The sequence below is a fragment of the Oncorhynchus mykiss genome, chromosome 2, assembly GCF_057628025.1.
Source record: "Oncorhynchus mykiss isolate SJ-2025 chromosome 2, ASM5762802v1, whole genome shotgun sequence".
Taxonomy (NCBI): Eukaryota; Metazoa; Chordata; class Actinopteri; order Salmoniformes; family Salmonidae; genus Oncorhynchus; species Oncorhynchus mykiss.
This window is the reverse complement of record NC_143023.1, coordinates 23,662,997-23,682,824: the sequence shown is the minus strand read 5'-3', so window position 1 is coordinate 23,682,824 and position 19,828 is coordinate 23,662,997. Positions and strand designations below refer to the sequence as shown.

Sequence of the window (19,828 nt, the reverse complement as noted above, 5' to 3'; positions counted from 1 at the left end):
AACAAGCTAAGTAGTTGCTAATTTGCTAAAATGCTAAAGTTGTCCATGATGACATTTGAACATGCAACCTTTAGGTTGCTAGACGTTCACATTATCCACCCACCCATCCCGACCAACCTACTTTCATTTTTGCCATAAGAACCCTTCTATGTGAGCATACCAAACTAAACATAATATACTCATTTGAGTGTCCCGGATGTACGTATACTATGCTACATCTAGTCTATGAGAACAGTCTGCAACGATAGACACTCTCTGGGGCTGGGTGTGTGGAATGATTGAGGTAGCTGGATGCAACCTGAATGGCTCTGTTTCACTTCAGGATTCTGATTCCAGCCTATAATTGAGGAGGATTCTAGGATGGAATACCCCTCCCCCCCAATTAATTACTAGGCATCTGGTGAATTGAAACTAGTAAAAGATGGATTTTCATGTGCATGGAGCAAAAACATATATCATATTTTTTTGTGCTTCTCTACTCTGTTATTACAGGAGCAGGTTTTTAGTTAATCTTTTCATATAGAGTAACAGATTATTTTAGGGCCCTAAAGTTTGTTTCGGAATTAGGTTGTTCCACATTGTCAAACATAGCTACACTCCTGAAAAATAACAAATTAAAAGACAAAAAAATTCAATAAATTCACAACCAAATATGTTATATAATTAATTAAATGTATCAAAATTAGCTTTTAATACATGTCGGTCTCAGAGCATCAATGTCACATGTATTTATCTTCAAAAGCAAGACATATGAACACTGGTGATGTGAGCTTGTAGATACGGATATTCTTTGCTGTAGTCAGCATGTGGTCTCGGAGCTAATTAACACTGAACAAGCTGATCTGATACTGTATTTCTACTACAGTAATATGAGGTGATCCGTAGACTAGCCTTAAAGAATACCATCATATCCTGCTAAACAGGACATTCCATTTGACATTGATGAAACAGTTCCACTTTATAATAACTCTAATGAATAAGCATTCATAACCTACTTAAAGTATTTCATTATATGAAAACACGAAAAAGCATATATATTAATTTATGAAGCATTTGTAACGTATTATTCATGTAAGTTATTATAAAGTGCTACTGATGAATTGAGAATGAATACACGCACTTCCACATTGTCTTCTGTTGAAGAATATTTACACAAAGCAGAATCAACAATCCTGTCTGTACCACAGCTTTCAAATTATAACATGGAGGAGAAAGGTTTAAAACACCCACTACACAGTCTTCCACTCCACAATAAAAAGCAAGTGACCCTAGATAGATAATCAATAGGTTGAATGGGGTGTCGAATAGGGATTATATTTCAATCTTATTCTATTTTCCAGTGTGGACAATAAATATGACAAGGTAGCTATGTGAGGGAGGGAAAAGACATAGGCTAATACTCGCACTGCGGTCCTTTAAGATGATTACAAAGACATCAAGTACCGAAACAAGCCTGTTCATTGGGCAATCAATTAGAACAAAACCAGTGCCCAATAACCCAAAATAAATGAGTGGGGGTGAGCAATAAAAATTCAAACATGAGGGGAGCATCCTTTCAGTCACTGGAGCTGGGTTCACACAAATCATACACTGTGGTCTGTTCGCTTAGCCCATTGCAAGAGTACCATACACTGAAGACCAGCTACTCTTGGCAGGCAGGACGAGATGCCTTTACCCTTTGAACCTTCACACTGGGCTGTTCCAAACAATCCACATCGAGAGGTTGAGAGAGTCTGACTGTTGCTGTCTGTCGACCAGGGGGTCTGCTAGCTCTACTGTGCCATGGATGGTGCAACAGCAGTAGGACCAGGAGGCTCCAGGGCAGGCCAGTGGCAGTCTGTGAGGGCATCATACAGCTCCTCACTCTCCTCCATGTACTGCCTGTTGGCAGCCACCACATCCAATGCCACCATGGGGTCTGCAGGAGGCACACACACAAGGCACACAGTAAGAACACAGTCAAGCACACAGACAAAGGGGCACAGCCCGAGAGCCTTAAAGATCAGACAGACTGGACAGTTTGAAGGCTATACTCCAGGCCTGGGTTCAATACATTATGTCAAATAGTGTCAAATACTTAAGTTGCTTTTTTGAGAGAGAAATGAGAAAGAAAGAGAGAAATGAAAGAAAACAGAGCACTCACACTCCAGTCCATCATCTTCAGTCTCCCCATAACCCTAAAACAAAAAGAAAGGTCTTTACTCACAACAGCCATACCCTAACCCTAAGAACCACAGTTATTAACCTCTAACATCACATATTCAGTGGTCATTAGAATGGTACAGCTTATTTATATGTAAAGAGCAGTAGAGTAGAGGGGGTGGGAGAACACACCTGGTTACTATAGTCATAGTGGTTGTAGTTGTAACCTCCGTAGCTGCCCGTGTTCTGGTCATAGCCCCAGTTGGAGTAGTAGTCAGGGTACTGTTGGTAGTACTGGTTGTTGTTGTTGTACGAGTATGGCTGACTGTACCTGTTGTCTGAGTAACCACCTCTGTTTTTTACAGGAAAGAAAAATATCACGTTTATTCATAAAGGTTAATAAAAATCAATATGCTATTAATAATGAGTAATGAATTAAAAGTGTGGATTATTTGGGATATGTCCTACATCTGTGATGGGAGACAACAACTTGAACATACCAAACAAATGGAGTAAAAGCGTCTTCTTTCATCTACACACAACTACCTTTACTGTATGAAGGGAGGCTCTGTTAGTCCCTGGACAAAGTCAGTTCAGAGGCATGCAGTACATACCTGTTCTCTCCTTGTCTTCCGTACGTGGCACGGTTTAGTTTGAACCTCTTCGGCTGTAGAGAAGAGAGTGTTTTGTTCAGAATGGATTATTCCAGACGTTATTTATCTCTAATAAAGTTAATGGGTATATCAATAGTTCACCATATGCCCTATACTTATCCAATCCTCTCAGAGTGCCTGAAATAGGTGTAGTAGGTAGGGGCTATGGGTTGATTCGGGATTGGAAATCAATGTGGAATCATTAAGTGCTGTGTGTGGTGGCCCTGTACCGGTGTGGCTCCAGGGAGAGGCTTCCCGTTAACTTTCCTGAGACACCTCTCAGCAGTGGCCTCGTCCGCCAGCTCAACAAAGCAATAGCCTGCCGCACCCCTAGACAAGGTGGAGAAGGACCAAAACACATAGGTGTCGTGTTTGATGGTTGTGCAATTTATTGTTATTGAATAGTGATAGTAATACAGTAGCTACAAGACATCCCCAAAGACAAAAAAAAGTCTGCATCAGTCATAACCCTCCTATTGTAGTAGCCTAATGTTCTCCCGTCTTACCAGTTCATTTTGTTCCGGATGATTCTCACCCCCACCACAAGCTCTCCCATGGTGGCGAATGCACGAGAGATGAACTTCTCGTCCATATAAGGCTCTAACTACAGGGGATGAGAGAAAACACTAAGTTTAACAGAAAACCTATACTCTAGCTAGCTACTGTAAATTGCCTACACTCTGTACTCTACACTCTAGCTAGCTAGCTACATTCAACTGAACATAATCTCAAACATTCAGGGTCACTGACTTGGTGTGGTCTTTATCACCTGGAAATGACAGTCTTCACTGGACTGGAGGCTCTTTGGGGCTTGTCAGTGAGGGTGCATCTATTAGCTAACGAGCTAGTTGTTATCACGGTGGTAGCACTGAGGGGAGGTAACACTAGCTATCCTAAAGTGGGAGTCACACAAGAGCTAGGATATGCTAATGCTAGTTTTCTATGCATGCAAAGTTGTTATAATAACATATCAGGACTTACGTTACCCATCCATAAGCAACTCATTTTGTTTACAATTTTAGTTCACCAACGTAAACACAGCTTCATAACACAAGCTGCGATTGTTGCAAATCTGCAGAGTGCCATCTAGAGGATTTGTGGATGGTGGTTGGGGGTGTTCCTTTTACTGTTGCATTGTGGGATAGTAAAGTCCTCCACATTGCGTCACATTTCCTAAAACGTATTGGCGCTTTTGGTGCGTTCAAGACAACTGGGAATTCGAGAAAAAAAAACGTCAGTGATCTTAAGGTCGGAATGACCGAGTTCGAGAAGGAGGCCCGAGTTCCCGGAATGGAATTCCGAGTTGGATGACCGTTTTCTCAGGCGGAGTTCGTTTTTCCGAGTTCCCAGTTGTCATGAACGCACTGAAGTCGGAAGTCTGAGATTTCTGGGTTGGCTGTTGTTTGAACACTGCATCGTAAGAAAACTGGAAACGCGGGTAAATACGAGGTCAAATCATGAAGTCAGTGATATTCTGGTAGGAAATTTGGAGCCCTAGAAAGATGTCCGAGTTTCAGATTTGGAATTCCGAGTTGGATGACGTTAAAAACGATTTTCACAGTTGGAGCTATTTTTTTCCGAGTTCCCAATTATCTTGAACCCACGGAAGTCGGAGGTTTCCGAGGTCTGAGTACCAGTTGTTTTGAACTGGGCATATCTGCTGCGAACTAGTCATTGGGAAGGTCGTGCCAAACATAAATGTAGCTTTTACCACATGACAAAAACGTGGGTCACTAAAACGCCTTAAAATATGATGTGGTTACTTCAAGTATGTGCCTTTTGGATTCCGGGATTAGATTTTACAGTAGCGCGATAGCGTGCGCGTTCAGTTGAATAAAATCGGAAGCATCAAGTAACATTAGCTGACGTTAACTTCTAGCTAAATTCACAGAATAACTAGGTAAACATGAGTCCTGCTACAGGACTTCCTGCTTCTTCGGGATCCCCTGGAAGTAGCACACCTTTCTCCATAACAGGACATATCCAGCAAGTCTATAGCCATGTCAAAATAGAGAATTTGGTTGCAGGACTCAGTGGAGGAGTCGTGTCAACACTGGTGCTTCACCCTCTTGACCTAGTCAAAATCAGGTTTGCAGGTAACTTATGTCAATGTGTGGCTCTAAAACTCTTAGCTACAAGGTGTTTATTTGTCCTGACTAAAAAGTATTTTCAGCAGCTAGCTAACTTCTACCTTTGACAGGTGTAAGAACCTGAAAATTATGCAATCGGCACATGGTAATAACATAGAAGTAGCTTGCTACCTGGCTATAACTTGAATGGACAGTTGATGTTCTGTTGACTCTGACAGTGCATGTTTTCCCCTGCCTTGTCTTTTTCCTGCAGTGAGTGATGGACTGGACCTGAGACCTAAATATAATGGCATTATTCATTGTTTGAGAAATGTGTGGCAGCAGGAGGGGGTCCGAGGACTCTACCAAGGAGTCACCCCCAACATCTGGGGTGCTGGGGCATCATGGGGCCTCTACTTCTTCTTGTATGTATAACCAGAAGAAGTAAAACCGGTCTACTTTCTCAGGGATAATAACTTTACAATATGACGCTGGATGACATGACAGTCCATCAGCTGACATATATTTTAATTTCAATAGTCTATCCCAGTTTAATTTTTATTTTATTTGTACTTTTCTTCACCAGGTAAACTGCAGACATTTTTATTTAATTTTTTACAAAATCAAATTTTCTGCAATTCTACAAATATTTCCATTGAGCTGTCATAAAATGTTGAAGATTTGAAGCTAGTTTACAGCAATTCTACACAGTTTGGCATGGAGCTAAGAGACAATTCTGCAGTTTTAAAGCTAATTTCCAGCAATTCTATGCATTTTGCAATGCTTAATGCTGTGTTCTGCTGCTCAGACATTATAACAAAATCCCTGACTGTCTAGCTATTATTGGATTGTTAGTGCTCAAATATGGTATTATTTAAAATATATACAGTACCAGTCAAAAGCTTGGACACATCTACTTATCTTTACTTTTTACTATTTTCTACATTGTAGAATAATAGTGAAGACAATAACACATAACACAATAACACATATGGAATCATGTAGTAACCAAAAAAGTGTTAAACAAATATATTTTATATTTGAGATTCTTCAAAGTAGCCACATTTTGCCTTGATGACAGCTTTGCACACTCTTGGCATTCTCTCAACCAGCTTCATGAGGTAGTCACCTGGGATGCATTTAAATTAACAGGTGTGCCTTGTTAAAAGTTCCTTTGTGGAATCAAAAAATAAAAAATTGTCTTTCCTTACTGCATTTGAGCCAATCAGTTGTGTTGTGACAGGGGTGGTATACAGAGGATAGCCCTATTTGGTAAAAGACCAAGTCCATATTATGGCAAGAACAGCTCAAATAAGCAAAGAGAAATGACAGTCCATCATTACTTTAAGTCATGAAGGTCAGTCAATCTGGAAAATGTAAAGAACTTTGAAAGTTTCTTCAAGTGCAGTCGCAAAAACCATCAAGCGCTATGATGAAACTGGCTCTCGTGAGGACCGCCATAGAAAACCCAGAGTTACCTCTGCTGCAGAGGATAAGTTCATTAGAGTTAACTGCACCTCAAATTGCAGCCCAAATAAATGCTTCAGAGTTCAAGTAACAAACACATCTCAACATCAACTGTTCAGAGGAGACTGCGTGAATTAGGCCTTCGTGGTTGAATTGCTGCAAAGAAACCACTATTAAAGGACACCAATAAGAAGAAGAGACTTGCTTGAGCCAAGAAACACAAGCAATGGACATTAGACGGGTGGAAATCTGTCCTTTGGTCTGATGAGTCCAAATTTGAGATTTTTGGTTCCAACAGCGGTGTATTGGTGAGACGTAGAGTAGGTGAACGGATTATCTCTGCATGTGTGGCTGAAGCATGGAGGAGGAGGTGTGGGGGTGCTTCGCTGGTATTTAACATTCAAGGCGCACTTAAGCAGCATGGCTACCCAGCATTCTGTAGCGATATGCCATCCCATCTGGTTTTGGCTTAGTGGGACTATCATTTGTTTTTCGCTAGGACAATGACCAAAAACACACATCCAGGCTGTGTAAGGGCTGTTTGACCAAGAAGGAGAGTTGCATCAGACGACCTGGCCTTCACGATCACCCGACCTCAACCCAATTGAGATTGTTTGGGATGAGTTGGACCGCACAGTGAAGGAAACGCAGCCAACAAGTGCTCAGCATATGTGGGAACTCCTTCAAGACTGTTGGAAAAGCATTCCTCATGAAGCTGGTGGAGAGAGAATTTTAAAAAGTATTTTATTTAACTAGGCAAGTCAGTTAAGAACAAATTCTTATTTACAATGACGGCCTAGGAACAGTGGGTTAACTGCCTTGTTCAGGGGCAGAGCAACACATTTTTACCTTGTCAGCTCGGGGATTCGATCTAGCAACCTTTCGGTTACTGGCCCAACCACTAGGCTACCTGCCGCCCCAGAATGCCAAGAGTGTGCAAAGCTGTCATCAAGGCAAAGGGTGCCTACTTTGAAGAATCTCAAAATAAAATGAATGTTGATTTCCTTAACACTTTGTTGGTTATTACATTATTCCATATGTGTTATTTCATAGTTTTGATATATTCACTATTATTCTACAATGTAGAAAATAGTAAAAATAAAGAAAAACCCATGAATGAGTAGGTGTGTCCAAACTTTTGACTGGTACTGTATATATAGTTCAATATATTTTCTGCATGTTTTCTATCTGGTTTTGGTTGTTTATGTTGACACTGAAACAGTTTTCCTGTCCTGAAAATGACCACAGCCCGCCTAAGAATTTTCTATACAGAAAAAAACGAATTAGCTCCAATTACTGTTATTTCTTCAATTTTAAAGGGGTAGTTTGAGATTTTGGCAATGAAGCCATTTATCTACTTCCCCAGAGCGGGTTGAACAAAACAGCTAGCATGCTAACTGTTAGTGTAATCTTCAAGTCATTACGCTAACTCTAGTTGGCATTGGCTGGTGAAACTACCTCTAACTTCCATCATGCTGGACACGGAGACGTAAAAAATTGTATCCACGATGGTATTCTGTTGCAGCTAGGGCGTATGCCCTGCAGCCCAGTTTGAAATCCCCTGATCTATCCAATCAAATACGAACTCATAACTTAACAAGACTGTTGATAATAGCACTTTTAAATAGCAATGGTAGCTTAGGGATTTGTCTATTGAAGTGTCCAATTAATTTTCTGTACTGTCTGTGTTACCTTCCCCCACAGTTACAATGCCATCAAGGAGTACACTAAGGAAGGGCGTCAGTCTGAACTGAGTGCCACAGAACACCTGCTGTCAGCCGCCCAAGCAGGTTAGTACTGCTTTTGTCTAGACCCCAGGGACACACACACTGATGGTGGCGTGAGGTCAATACAATGTCTATAACCACAACTTGGAAGGTCAACACTGTTTGATCTATCTGCATAGGTCCAGTGTGGATCGGTCCATGCTTTCATTCCAATCAAACAGTTACACAGCTAAATAAACATAATATAGTCTGCTCCTCTAGTCCAGACTTTGATTAGTTGAATCAGGCGTGTGACTGACTGGTTGGAACAAAATATTTGACTCTTCTGACTCAGGAAAAAGTTCATATGTATACAGTTACTGGTCAATTTTCTGACCTTTTATTATTTTTTGGGCTATATACAGTCATGTGATTTGATTTACCCTAGCCTAATGATGTTAGAGAGCTCCGTGGAATAAACTAATGCACTGCACTCACTGCCAGACAATGGTAAAGGGAAGAAAGACACTGACTGCTCTGTGTCGTGTTCTACCAACCTCAAGTGACTTTACTTCAACTTAATGAGATAGGGATGTCTTCACCAGCTCCATGCTTCACAGGCTCCATGTAGTGTAGCGTAGAGCTTGTAGTTTGGTTTAATTCATGTTGTACACTTATGCAGCTGTGTGTGTGTGCGTGCGCGCGTGTGTGTGTGTGCGTGCGTGTGTGTGTGTGTGATAGCTCAGAAACTCACCTCTTCCTCTGTCTCCAGGTGTATTGACTCTCACCCTAACCAACCCTATCTGGGTGACTAAGACTCGCCTGGTGCTGCAGTATAACGCTGATCCCACCAGGAAACAGTATAAAGGGATGATGGATGCACTGGTGAAGATCTACCGGCATGAGGGGATACCTGGACTGTACAGGGTGAGGCTCAGTATAACCCAGGTTTTGTCATCTGTATGTATGATGGCTGTATCCTGAATAGAGCTTATTAGGACTCTTGTCTGCTTAGAAGTCAAGTCCAGGTCCAGTGAATGTGCAGGACATGTGAATGGTGTCATATGTAAACATGTTTTCTCCTAATGATCCCTCACAGTCTAAAATTAGGTAATGTACCATAAAACTTCAATTTAACGCTGTCTCAAATAGCCACCTGTCCTTTTTAATAGCCGGGCATCGGCAAACACTTCAGCAAATAAACGCCTGTTTCAAATCAACGCTGGGTCTAAATGAATTGTTTACGAGGTCACCATGGACAAAGCTCTGATCTTCCCACAGTCAACATTTTTTAAATGTATTCTGTCATTGTTGCCAGCCATGGTGCCACCAAAAAGAAAACACGAGATCAAATGGAGCTCTCTATGGAGCTGATGCGTGAAATTAGGGTGTATGATAGGCACGCTAGTCTTTGCAAGTCTGATCTACAATGAATTTGTTATTATAATGTTTATACTGGTCATACTGGTCACAATAAACAGTGTGGTAGTCCTTTCAACTTTTGATTGAGCAAAAGCTGTGTGGATTAAGGACATAGTCGCCTGGCTCAGATAGAAACCTGTCTCTAATAAGCACAGATTGTGTTCAGTGATTGAAGCTAATAGACACCACGGCTATTAAAGATGCAGAAATCTCTCTGACATTTATTGGTTGCTCAAATTCTAATAGTTCTAATAAGACTCCTGAACAGGTAATCAAATGGCTACCCGGACTGTTTGCATTGTGTTCCCCCCCAACCCCTCTTTTACGCTGCTGCTACTCTCTGTTTATCATATATGCATAGTCACTTTAACTATACAATCATGTACATACTACCTCAATTAGCCCGACCAACCAGAGCTCCCGCACATTGGCTACACGGACTATCTGCATTGTGTCCCGCCACCCGCCAACTCCTCTTTTACTCTACTGCTACTCTCTGTTCATCATATATGCATAGTCACTTTACCCATATCTACATGTACATACTACCTCAATCAGCCCAACTAACCGATGCCTGTATATAGCCTCGCTACTTTTATAGCCTCGCTCCTGTTATTTATCACTGTCTTTTTATGGTTGTTTGTATTTCTTTACTTACCTATTGTTCACCTAATACCTTTTCTGTTGTTGTTGAAATTACACTGTTGGTTAAAGCTTGTAAGTAAGCATTTCACTGTACGGTTGTATTTGGCCCACGTGACAAATAAACTTTGATTTGAGTTAGCCTGATTTAATTTAGTGTAGTGTAGAGAATCATTGTACCATCTAAGCCGCTGTGAAATAGCTTTTTCATACCCCAAAATATTGTATTTCTAGATGTTTGAAGCTGGTGTACAAAACCGAAAGTAGAAGACACAAAACAAAACTTAAGAACAAGAAGCATAGAAATAGCCACATAGAACAGATGTACCACTTCTTAGACTTGCTTTCAATGATTGACATACCTATAACTCAAATTTCTATGTGAATCTGGTCATTTGCTTTTATTGAAGTTTTACAGTATGTACTGTAGTTGCATACAATTTGATTGTATGTCTTATAGACTACCACTAGGGGGCAGTAGATCTATTTTACATTTGAGCAATTTAGCACACTCTTATCCAGAGGGACATACATTTAGTGCATTCATCTTAAGATAGCTAGGTGAGACAACAACATTTCAGTCAGTGGTGGAAAAAGTACCAAATTGTCATACTTCAGTAAAAGTAAAGATACATTAATAGGGAACAACTCAAGTGAAAGTCGCCCATTAAAATACTACTTGAGTAAAAGTTTAAGTATCTGGTTTTAAATATACTTAAGTATCAAAAGTAAATGTAATTGCTAAAATATACTTAAGTATAAAAAGCAAAAGTATCAGTCATTTCAAATTCCTTATATTAGGCAATCCAGACTGCACCAAACCAGTACAGCTACCCCAAAAACTACTGAAGTAGTATGTTAAAGTATTTTTACTTAACTACTTTACACAGCTGTTCACAGTCATAGTAATAAGTACATTTTTTTCTCAATAAAGTAGTTAGTAGTGTTAGTAGGAGTAGATTGTGCACAGGGCTGATCAATGTCAGTCCTCTAAGGCCAAAACACTTCTGGTTGTCATCCTCTACTTCTAATAAGGGACTAATTCAGACCTGGGACACCAGTTGAGTGCAATTAACTACCAGGTAGAAACAAAAACAGAGGCGTTTCGGACCTCCAGGACTGGAATTGAACAGCCTGGGTAGTCGATTGGATAAATTGTCTTTCAAGATATTAGTGTCTTTAAATCAGCTATAAGTATTTTTCAATATTATAAATACCATGATCATATCAATTGGATTTGGAAGATAATATATAACATTTCATTTCAAAGTGTATTTGTCAGGTACAGATAATGACCCCTGTGTTTAATCCTCCAGGGGTATGTTCCTGGTTTATTTGGCACGTCACACGGGGCATTGCAGTTCATGGCCTATGAGGAGTTGAAGAGAGACTACAACAAATACAAGAAAATGCCTTCAGAAGCTAAACTGGTGAGTGCAGACTGCAGAGTGAGGAAACATTAAGACTTCTATAACCACACCTAGTTTTAATGACTCAACCATATGGGGAATAAACCTTTTAAAGTACTTATAAAGAAAACCCACATCTAAGTGTTGCAGGATTTCTGGAAGAATTACCGTAATGCTTATGAAAGAAGTGACTCACAGGCATCGTTCCTCCAACCTCTCTGTCTTTCCCACTCTCTCTCCGTCTGACCAGAATGCATTGGAATACATCACAATGGCAGCTCTATCCAAAATATTTGCTGTGGCTACCACATACCCTTACCAGGTGGTGCGGGCTCGCCTGCAGGACCAGCATAATAAGTACAATGGAGTCCTGGATGTGGTCAGGAGGACATGGAGGTAGGCCAAGACCACACTGTTGGTTAACTGTACATACAGGGAAAACAGCTAGTTTTAGGTTAACTTGCCAAAACTTGGTATAATTGACTGTTAACTGGACATATAACCATGTTCATGGGTTAGGTAACATAACAGTGTGAAGCAACAAAGATCTGCAGCTTCAAACTCTAACCCTACAGAGAGCCATGAGAAAGCTTGCTAACGCCCATTCCAATGCTGCCATTTCAGTCTGTTTTTTTTTCTCCCACATAGTGACTACTGTGTTTCTTTTGCCCCCTCCTCCACAGGAATGAGGGAGCTGTAGGGTTCTATAAAGGCATGGTGCCCAACCTGATCCGTGTCACCCCAGCCTGCTGTATCACCTTCGTGGTCTATGAGAACGTGTCTCGCTTCCTGATGGGCCAGAAGTGAGGAGGACTAAAAAGACAGCCATGGAAGGACCACAAATAGGAAGGGACTCAGACAGTGTATGTGGTGCTAGATAAGATAAGCCATGAACTGAAGTCTCCAGAACTGTCACAGCAGGTAACTGGACAACTGGAGCAGACATGTCACCTGGATACACCTCTGGCAGCCGAGTCAAAACATGATGTTGACAATGCTGATAATTAAAGACTGGTCTCTGTCTCTTCCTTGGATGCATCAGAGAAGAACAGACCTCACTGGAGGTACTATACAGGACGTGGGTGTGAAACATCAAAGCAAAATGAACCATTTCAATGCTGCTGGCTGTGATGTGAGTACTGTGTGTGTGTGTTAAACGAGCATACCTGCTATTTTCAGGGTACAAATGTACGCCCAATGTGTTTTTATTTAATGTATTGGTGTCATACTGTAGTGCATATAATTATGTCATAGGAAATGATCACAGATGACTGATTGCACCGTTTTGAAATAATGTTAATTTCAGAAGTCTTAATCTGAAATATCAGTGTTGAATTGGCATTAGTTCATTTTCAGATAAAATGTTCTACTAAAGTTTAATGCTTTATGTTGCTTTTTCATTTCAGATCATTTTACATTTTGCTGTGTTCACTTGTCATTTCAAAACGATATGAACACATTCATTTTTTAATGAATTCACCTGGTCATGCATAAACCAATGTTCAACAAAACTTCTCTGATAGTAAAACATTTGTTAGCTTTTTGTAGCTTCAGATTACATTTAACAGCTGTCCTGTGTTCACTTTTCACTTGGAAAAAGAGATTAACACCTGCATTTCTTTATTCATTTACCTGGTAATGCATAAACCAATGTTCAAATGATGTTCTTCTCTGATAGGAAAACATTTGTTAGCTTTTTTTGCTTCAGATAAAATTTTAAAGCTGTGTCGTGTTAACTTGTCACTTGAAAAATATATCTACCCATGCATTTCTTTATGAATTCACCAATTTTCAAAAAACATATATCCGATAGGAAAACATGTTATAGTGTAATGAGTAACACAATGCATGATTCATATAATATATGACTTAATTGACAGTAATTCAAAATCTTGCCTTATTAAACAGGAATGGGACTAATGAGGAATACATCTAATTTCAGGTGGCCAATAAACTAGACCCTACAAAACATTCAAGTGAACATCAGTGATATTGTAGTAGGATTTAGCCACAACTGAAGTTGTCTGATTGGCCAGAGGACATTGTCAAAGACTAGGAACCCATCCAGAAACTAAACTGATATGTAGTTAGGGGTTCTTTCTCTATGGGACCTGGTCCCATCACTTAATAAAGATGTCCTCATTTGGGCAGCTCCTCTATGAAGACCCTGGATACAGAGTTCCACCCTGTAGATGCGTCTCCTCTGGGGTAGTCAGCACAGGTCCCCACCCAGATAGCCACGTCCACCAGGCCTGCCCGGATCCCCTCACACAACCCTTCAACTGGGACAAGACAAGAAGAGGAGTTACTCTAACGACTGTTAACAAAGTGTTGTTTCTACAGTCATTAATGCATAGTTAAAAGGGTATAAGGGCAACTTAAGGCAAAGTGTCACTGAGAAAAGTACTAAGGTCATTGAGGTATATTTACAAAACAAGTTCCTGAGTTACATTGAACACACACACTGCCGTATGTGTGCCAATACGAGGGCTGTTAATGGCTTTGTTTTGGCTACACTGGTGAACTTGGCAGCTACAGAAAACTATGAAGTGGGCATGCATATGCAAAATGTCTTGCTTCACAGTAGAATTTAAACAGTAATAATAGAGATATTATTCATATTTTAAGGCTACAATAGATTTCACATTTGAGATATATAAGCAAAATAACACCACAAACAAATGGCTACCACTAGCTACAATAGCTCAGTTTAGCTCCGTTCCACTTACCGGATGAGCTATACATGTTGGTGGTATAATCTGTAACCAGATGAGGTTCTGTATATAGTGAGTGTTAGGTTGATTACCAGATGAGGTTCTGTGTATGTTGATGGTAGAGTTGAGCTCAGGGCTGCCTTGGTCGAGGTAGATGATGAACTCAATGGGCAGAGGTCCTGTACACTCAGCTCCGTTGAAGGTGAAGTACCAACGCTGGCAGCAGGCTGTCTTACACTTCAGCCTCAGGGAGCCGCTGAAGAGCACACGCAGAGCACTGTCTGAACGCAGCTTGGTGAATGTACAGTCCTACAGGGGAGACACGAGAGGTGGAGACACTAGCATCCAATGATAGCATCTTCAATGTTTTATATTCATGTCTCGTTTCAATTCAGTGTGAATAATACAATGTTGTTAACAGTAATTATACTGTTAGTACAGAGGCTTAAGAGCCAATTAAAATAACACGTTAACGAATGCTTTTCTCTAAACGAACACAATCAACCTTATTATGGATGATCAACATAGTAATAATGCTGATGTAACTGTATTACTCTGTGCCCCAGATCCTGTCTAATGAGCATTGCCAGTCACTTACAGCTATCTTGCCCAAGTCGATCCCATAGTTGAGTGAGTTCCAGGCACACTGCTTGTAGTTGGGTTTCCAGGGCTCCTCAAACACCTCACTCACACACTCTCCTTTCTCCCCCTTGATGCCATCGCGCCCCGGGATGCCAGGGGTCCCAGGGATGCCATTGGTGCCAGGGTTACCCTCCCTGCCAGGGGTGCCAGCCGGACCCTGGGGGCAGCTGTTGTACTGGAGAATGAGAGAGGGAGGGAGAGAGGAAGAGATGGAGGGAGAGAGAGAGAGACTGTTATAATGGGGAACAAGAAGGAGAAACGGACTGTTCTAATAACCACACTAATAACATACCACCTAGAGATAAGAAATACCAGGTTGTCATCTAAGCATCATATGAACTACACCAAATGTATGTGCCCACATTCATGACAATGGACATCTAGACCTGCAATGGATAATGGTGGACACAGACGTCAGTTTAATGTCTAGTTTTGATTTACAGTTGATTGAGTTGTCTAATGTGAATTCAATCTGAAATCAACAGAAATGTGAACCTTGTCATGAATTTAGGCTAAAAGTTGTGTGAAAAAAAGACAAACATTTATGAAATTCCTTTACGTTGGTGACTTTTTGCAAATCCAATCACATTGATTTTTGTTTGTTTAAATGATGTGGAAACAACACTGATTCAACCAGTTTGTGTCCAGGGGGACTTGACTCCCAATCACAAAAGTGCAAAAGAAGATGTCAAATGTCTGGGCCTTTTGTGACCTAAATACGCGAGTGATAGAGTGAATGAATCAGGAATTCAGAGTGTAAATATATGTTCCTGTGTTTGTGGTCAGTCAGTGACTTGAGACAGACAGACCAGCATGATTCAATGTCCAGTTCTGTTTTGTTTAAACAGATGCTCCCTCTTACTCACAGTGACTCAAACACATACAGACAGGCTGGCTGGCCAGAGTAACTATACCACACACAGAGAGAGAAACCATGCTTCTCTAACATGACTGCTTATCGTAACTCTCATACTTAGATATACTTGGTGAATCTGCAACTGAGTAAATGTAAATCGGGGGAAATCAGGAAGTATTTTTCTGTGCTGTTGTCTGATGTACTAGGCCTAGAGTCCAGTATTTAACATACAAACTTGTGATACTCTTGTAATGTAGCCATGTTCTCAGATCAAGAACATTCACTCAAAGTATATAAACAAACATAGGAAAAAATTAGCCAGTGCTCAATGAAGTCATAAGTAACCGTTGAGAATCGTCTAGGAAAATGTCCGCGTTTTATTAGTCATGCAGCTGTGCTGTGCTAGGCTGTGCTGTGCTAGGCTGTGCTGTGCAAAGCCTGAGTCTTCTATAACAAAAAAGAAACCAAAGACAACTTCAGCTTATATTACAGTGAACTGGTTATGGTTAAGTTCATTGTTAGAACCTTCGTAGGAGCATCGTTATATCTCTGAGCTGTTTCCCAAAACCATCGTTATTAACGTTGCACTTGAAAACCCTGGAAATCTAACGCCTGCCTCAGACCGCTCATAGAACAGCTAAGCGTGCTGTAAAATGCTGTTTTGCCCTCACACGTCACTTTATACACAGAAGATCTCCGCTAAACATAGAATCAATGACATCTGTTTCTGTGAGCGTGATAACTTCAGAATAAAAATTCAAAGTTACCACTGTCTTTGCAAATGATACAAAGTAGCGATCTATAAAAATATGTTTCAAATGAGAGATGACCGCATTAAAATATAAACAGTAAGCTATAGGCCTATTTCACATTTCATGTTTAATAAAACGTGTTCTATTTTGCTGTCTTTAATTCGTCTCAACATATTTTATGATGTGTAGCCTAACATGTGCACAATGATCTGCCAAATCAGTGATTTTGTGCAAATTTATCATTAGAATAATACCCCTCAAAATTTCCAGCCATAAGTAGTAATATCTCTCTAGGTCTAGGAACTGTTCCGTCGTCGGTATTGTGAAATCATTATAACTTGAATGGATTTTGATGGAGAAAGCTGATCCGAGAGCAGCGAGAGCAGCACTCGCTTTCTTTCGATCCTAACAGTATCAACATGTGCTCCAACGATACACTTAGCGACGATTCCCTCTGTATGGTGTTTAGGGAAACGCCTGGTATATCTTCGGCCTTTGTGGGAAAGATGCATCGTTAAAACACTCGCCTACATTCCATCGCTATTTGAAAACGAGACCCCGGTCTATTTTTGCCATTAAGTGGCAATGATAGAGTCACCTGGGGGTCTGCTCTGACTGGGGGAGTGATGTGTCTGGGTCCCACAGCTCACCAAACAAAGTACCAGGGTCATGCTGTTGAAATGACAGATTGTGACTAAGATAAACCAAGTATTCTCCTATAAAAGCACTTGAGCACAGGCATGGGATTTGAGATACATAATACAGTAGCCTATAAGTGACAATATGTAAATGCATCTGTGATTATACATATATTTGAATGTGGTTATTATCCATTATTAACATATGCCATTTAGCAGACACTTTTATCCATGCATTGTTACATATGGGTGGTCCAGGGACTCCAACCCACAATCCTGGCATTGCAAGCGCCGTGCTCTATCAACTGAGCCATACAAGACTGGATCCAATATCATTATAAGACAACAGTTGAGGGAATGAATGTCTCAGATGTTTATTAGGGTTTGATTTATTTCTGGAGAGAATTCAAAAGCCATGAAAGGAACCTCTGTTTCTGAAACGTGCTGAACAGACTGCAGTAGCCCGCTGTATGATATACAGCGTTTATACTTTACACAGACAAACATACTACTGCTGTGATAACGGAGAAAGTGGCTGTTATTGCAACTATGGACTAACATTGGGAAATCCCCAACACACCACACACTGATTCAAACTTTTCAAACGAGCAGGACAAGAAGAAGACCTAAAATAGCGAAAAAAGTGATGTCTCAGCAAACAGTGTGCAGACTTCAAGCCAATGTGAGAGCATGCTGCTAAAGACACACAGAATACACAGTAACGTTACATTGGCAAGATAAAAAGCTATATGCTCCTGAAAGGATGAGATTATTACCATGTTGTTCAAATAAGAGGTTCTTGAATCGGATTCAGCAGCGATTCTGGTGCAGTTTGGTTTGTCTGCATCGTTTCCAGTACACTAGACAGATAATAACAAGATGCTGTTCATCAAATCACATTACTCAGTTATTACCATCCAGTCCTTTACTGCTCGTCAGATGTTTAAACTAGGAGTACACCAAGGGACCCACCCACTATTTTACAGTAGGCTAAACCTACTGGGCAAAAACTGGTTGAAAATGTCGTTTCCATGTAGTTCCAACCCCAACTAAATCAACGTGAGGAGTTGAATCAACGTGGAAAACTCATTGGATTTGCAAAAAGTAATCAACATAATGGAATTTCGTATTTTTTTCCCAAAAAACGTTTAACCGAAATCCAATGGTGACATTTTTGTGGATTTCACGTTGAATTCACGATAGTTGACAACTGAACCAAATGTAAATTCAAACTCGACGTTGAAATTACGTCTGTGCCCAGTGAACAATGAACCAGTCAGACCACTCATGACTTCTGTCTGGGTCTTTGTTATTCTTCTGCATGCTGGACCTTTGTCAACTTATTGTTTGCATCAGTTATGCCCAACATGCCATATAATATTGAAAGAACATTAGCGAGTGGCCACTGGTCAACGTGGCACCAATCATCCATAGCACATTCAAAATTATGATGGTAGGTATAGAACTGAAAATCACTAAAAAGCAAACATCTTTGAAAAAAACTTTTGATATTCTAAATGATGAAATAATGAAAGGAAATTGCAACAATTAAAGGCTTAAACATTGGTTAAATTAATCGGGATGAGATTCGGTAGTTGCGGCACTTTGAGGGATGTGTAGCTTTAACCCACAATAGTTGATTTGAGATGTTTTTTTTACCTTTTCGTATTCAACATCCTTCCTGTCAAGTGCCTTTCTCAATTTCTCTGCTCCATTGAAAGGTAGAATCACGCAGGTGATGAGCAGCAGACGAGTTAGAGCTGATACCATCTTTTATTTTCCCAAAAGATCGAGAGACCACAGCACTTCCCTGCTGCTCTGCTGCGCGGTACTTCAAGTGAGTGTGGATGAGCGAAGTTTAGAGCGCGCCTATGCTCTGCCTATAAATGTGTTCTCACATAGCGTATGATTCATGAGTTTTTGTCACTAAACTTTGTCAAATGTCTGGACCTTCTCATATGTTGTCATGGGCGGGAAATAACATTTTATTTGAAAATATAAATTATCTTAATGTGAGCCTACTGCGTGTCAATTGGTCTGGAACTGGAACGTGTGTTAACCACGTGGTCACTTGTTCAAGACCCGTTTTAGGCTATTTGTTCCCCCTCAATTGCTTCACTATAACAAAGGGCTCCAGCGAATTTGGAACTTTTACTGTTGAAAAGCGATATCTCAAGTATAAATAACGTAAAGTGCACACACTAAAGGGAAGAAGAAAAACACTTTTGAGCAAAATAGTGTTTTTTTTAGACACAACTGCAAACTTCAAGGAGTTGGTGTGATGGGAATCGGTGATGTCATCGGCCTCCCACCTTGCTTGAGGAATAATACAGGAGCAATAAAGAACAAAAGAAGAAACGTCTTCAGCGTTATAGATTGAATAGAACCCAACATTTTGATTATGCTTCAGCTTGTTTACAGTTGTTGTGGGCTGCCCTGTGCCCCACCACTAATAACAGATTGGGGAAATGGAACTATGTACTTTCTCATCTATTGTAGACCCATATCATGGTATGGAATCAGTTATATGTGGGTATCCTAGTCTGTTATTTCATGAAATTGGGAATAATATAGCATACTCCTTGTGTCCTCTCGCCTCATCTCCTTCTCAAAACCCATTGGAGGAGAAGATCAGACGGGCGGGACCTCTTCTCGGTTTTGAGAAGGAGGCATATTTAATTGAGATGTTCCCTATGTATTTTTCCTGTGGGCTAGT

The 19,828-nt window shown here is 40.5% G+C and overlaps 3 protein-coding genes across 6 annotated transcripts; 1 reads left to right on the top strand and 2 right to left on the bottom strand.

The window, feature by feature from the left end:
- Positions 1-654: 654 nt before the first annotated feature.
- On the bottom strand, positions 655-3,933 carry LOC110538915 (tRNA selenocysteine 1-associated protein 1). 2 transcript variants are annotated; one of them, XM_021625890.3, is made up of 7 exons: positions 3,777-3,933; positions 3,302-3,399; positions 3,026-3,125; positions 2,757-2,809; positions 2,335-2,494; positions 2,144-2,177; positions 655-1,918 (listed from the first exon to the last, which is right to left on the bottom strand). In XM_021625890.3, exons 1-7 carry the CDS (start codon positions 3,798-3,800, stop codon positions 1,773-1,775), a joined length of 615 nt encoding a protein of 204 aa, XP_021481565.1. In that variant the 5' UTR covers positions 3,801-3,933; the 3' UTR covers positions 655-1,772. The 2 variants fall into 2 exon arrangements, with proteins under 2 accessions (XP_021481565.1, XP_021481571.1); XM_021625896.3 differs by having other exon boundaries at positions 3,565-3,913.
- A 5-nt stretch (positions 3,934-3,938) lies between these two features.
- Positions 3,939-13,235, top strand: LOC110538887 (solute carrier family 25 member 32). Its single transcript, XM_021625867.3, has 7 exons — positions 3,939-4,891; positions 5,139-5,289; positions 8,036-8,121; positions 8,810-8,964; positions 11,418-11,531; positions 11,761-11,906; positions 12,194-13,235. The coding sequence occupies exons 1-7, from the start codon at positions 4,702-4,704 to the stop codon at positions 12,315-12,317; spliced, it is 966 nt and encodes a 321-aa protein (XP_021481542.1). The 5' UTR covers positions 3,939-4,701; the 3' UTR covers positions 12,318-13,235.
- On the bottom strand, positions 12,962-19,666 carry LOC110538900 (collagen triple helix repeat-containing protein 1). 3 transcript variants are annotated; one of them, XM_090193601.1, is made up of 5 exons: positions 18,772-19,666; positions 17,889-17,972; positions 14,823-15,041; positions 14,317-14,533; positions 12,962-13,792 (listed from the first exon to the last, which is right to left on the bottom strand). In XM_090193601.1, exons 1-5 carry the CDS (start codon positions 18,880-18,882, stop codon positions 13,650-13,652), a joined length of 774 nt encoding a protein of 257 aa, XP_090049727.1. In that variant the 5' UTR covers positions 18,883-19,666; the 3' UTR covers positions 12,962-13,649. The 3 variants fall into 3 exon arrangements, with proteins under 3 accessions (XP_090049727.1, XP_090049733.1, XP_090049732.1); XM_090193607.1 differs by having other exon boundaries at positions 14,277-14,533; positions 18,772-19,040; XM_090193606.1 differs by lacking the exon at positions 17,889-17,972 and having other exon boundaries at positions 18,772-19,200.
- Positions 19,667-19,828: the final 162 nt, after the last annotated feature.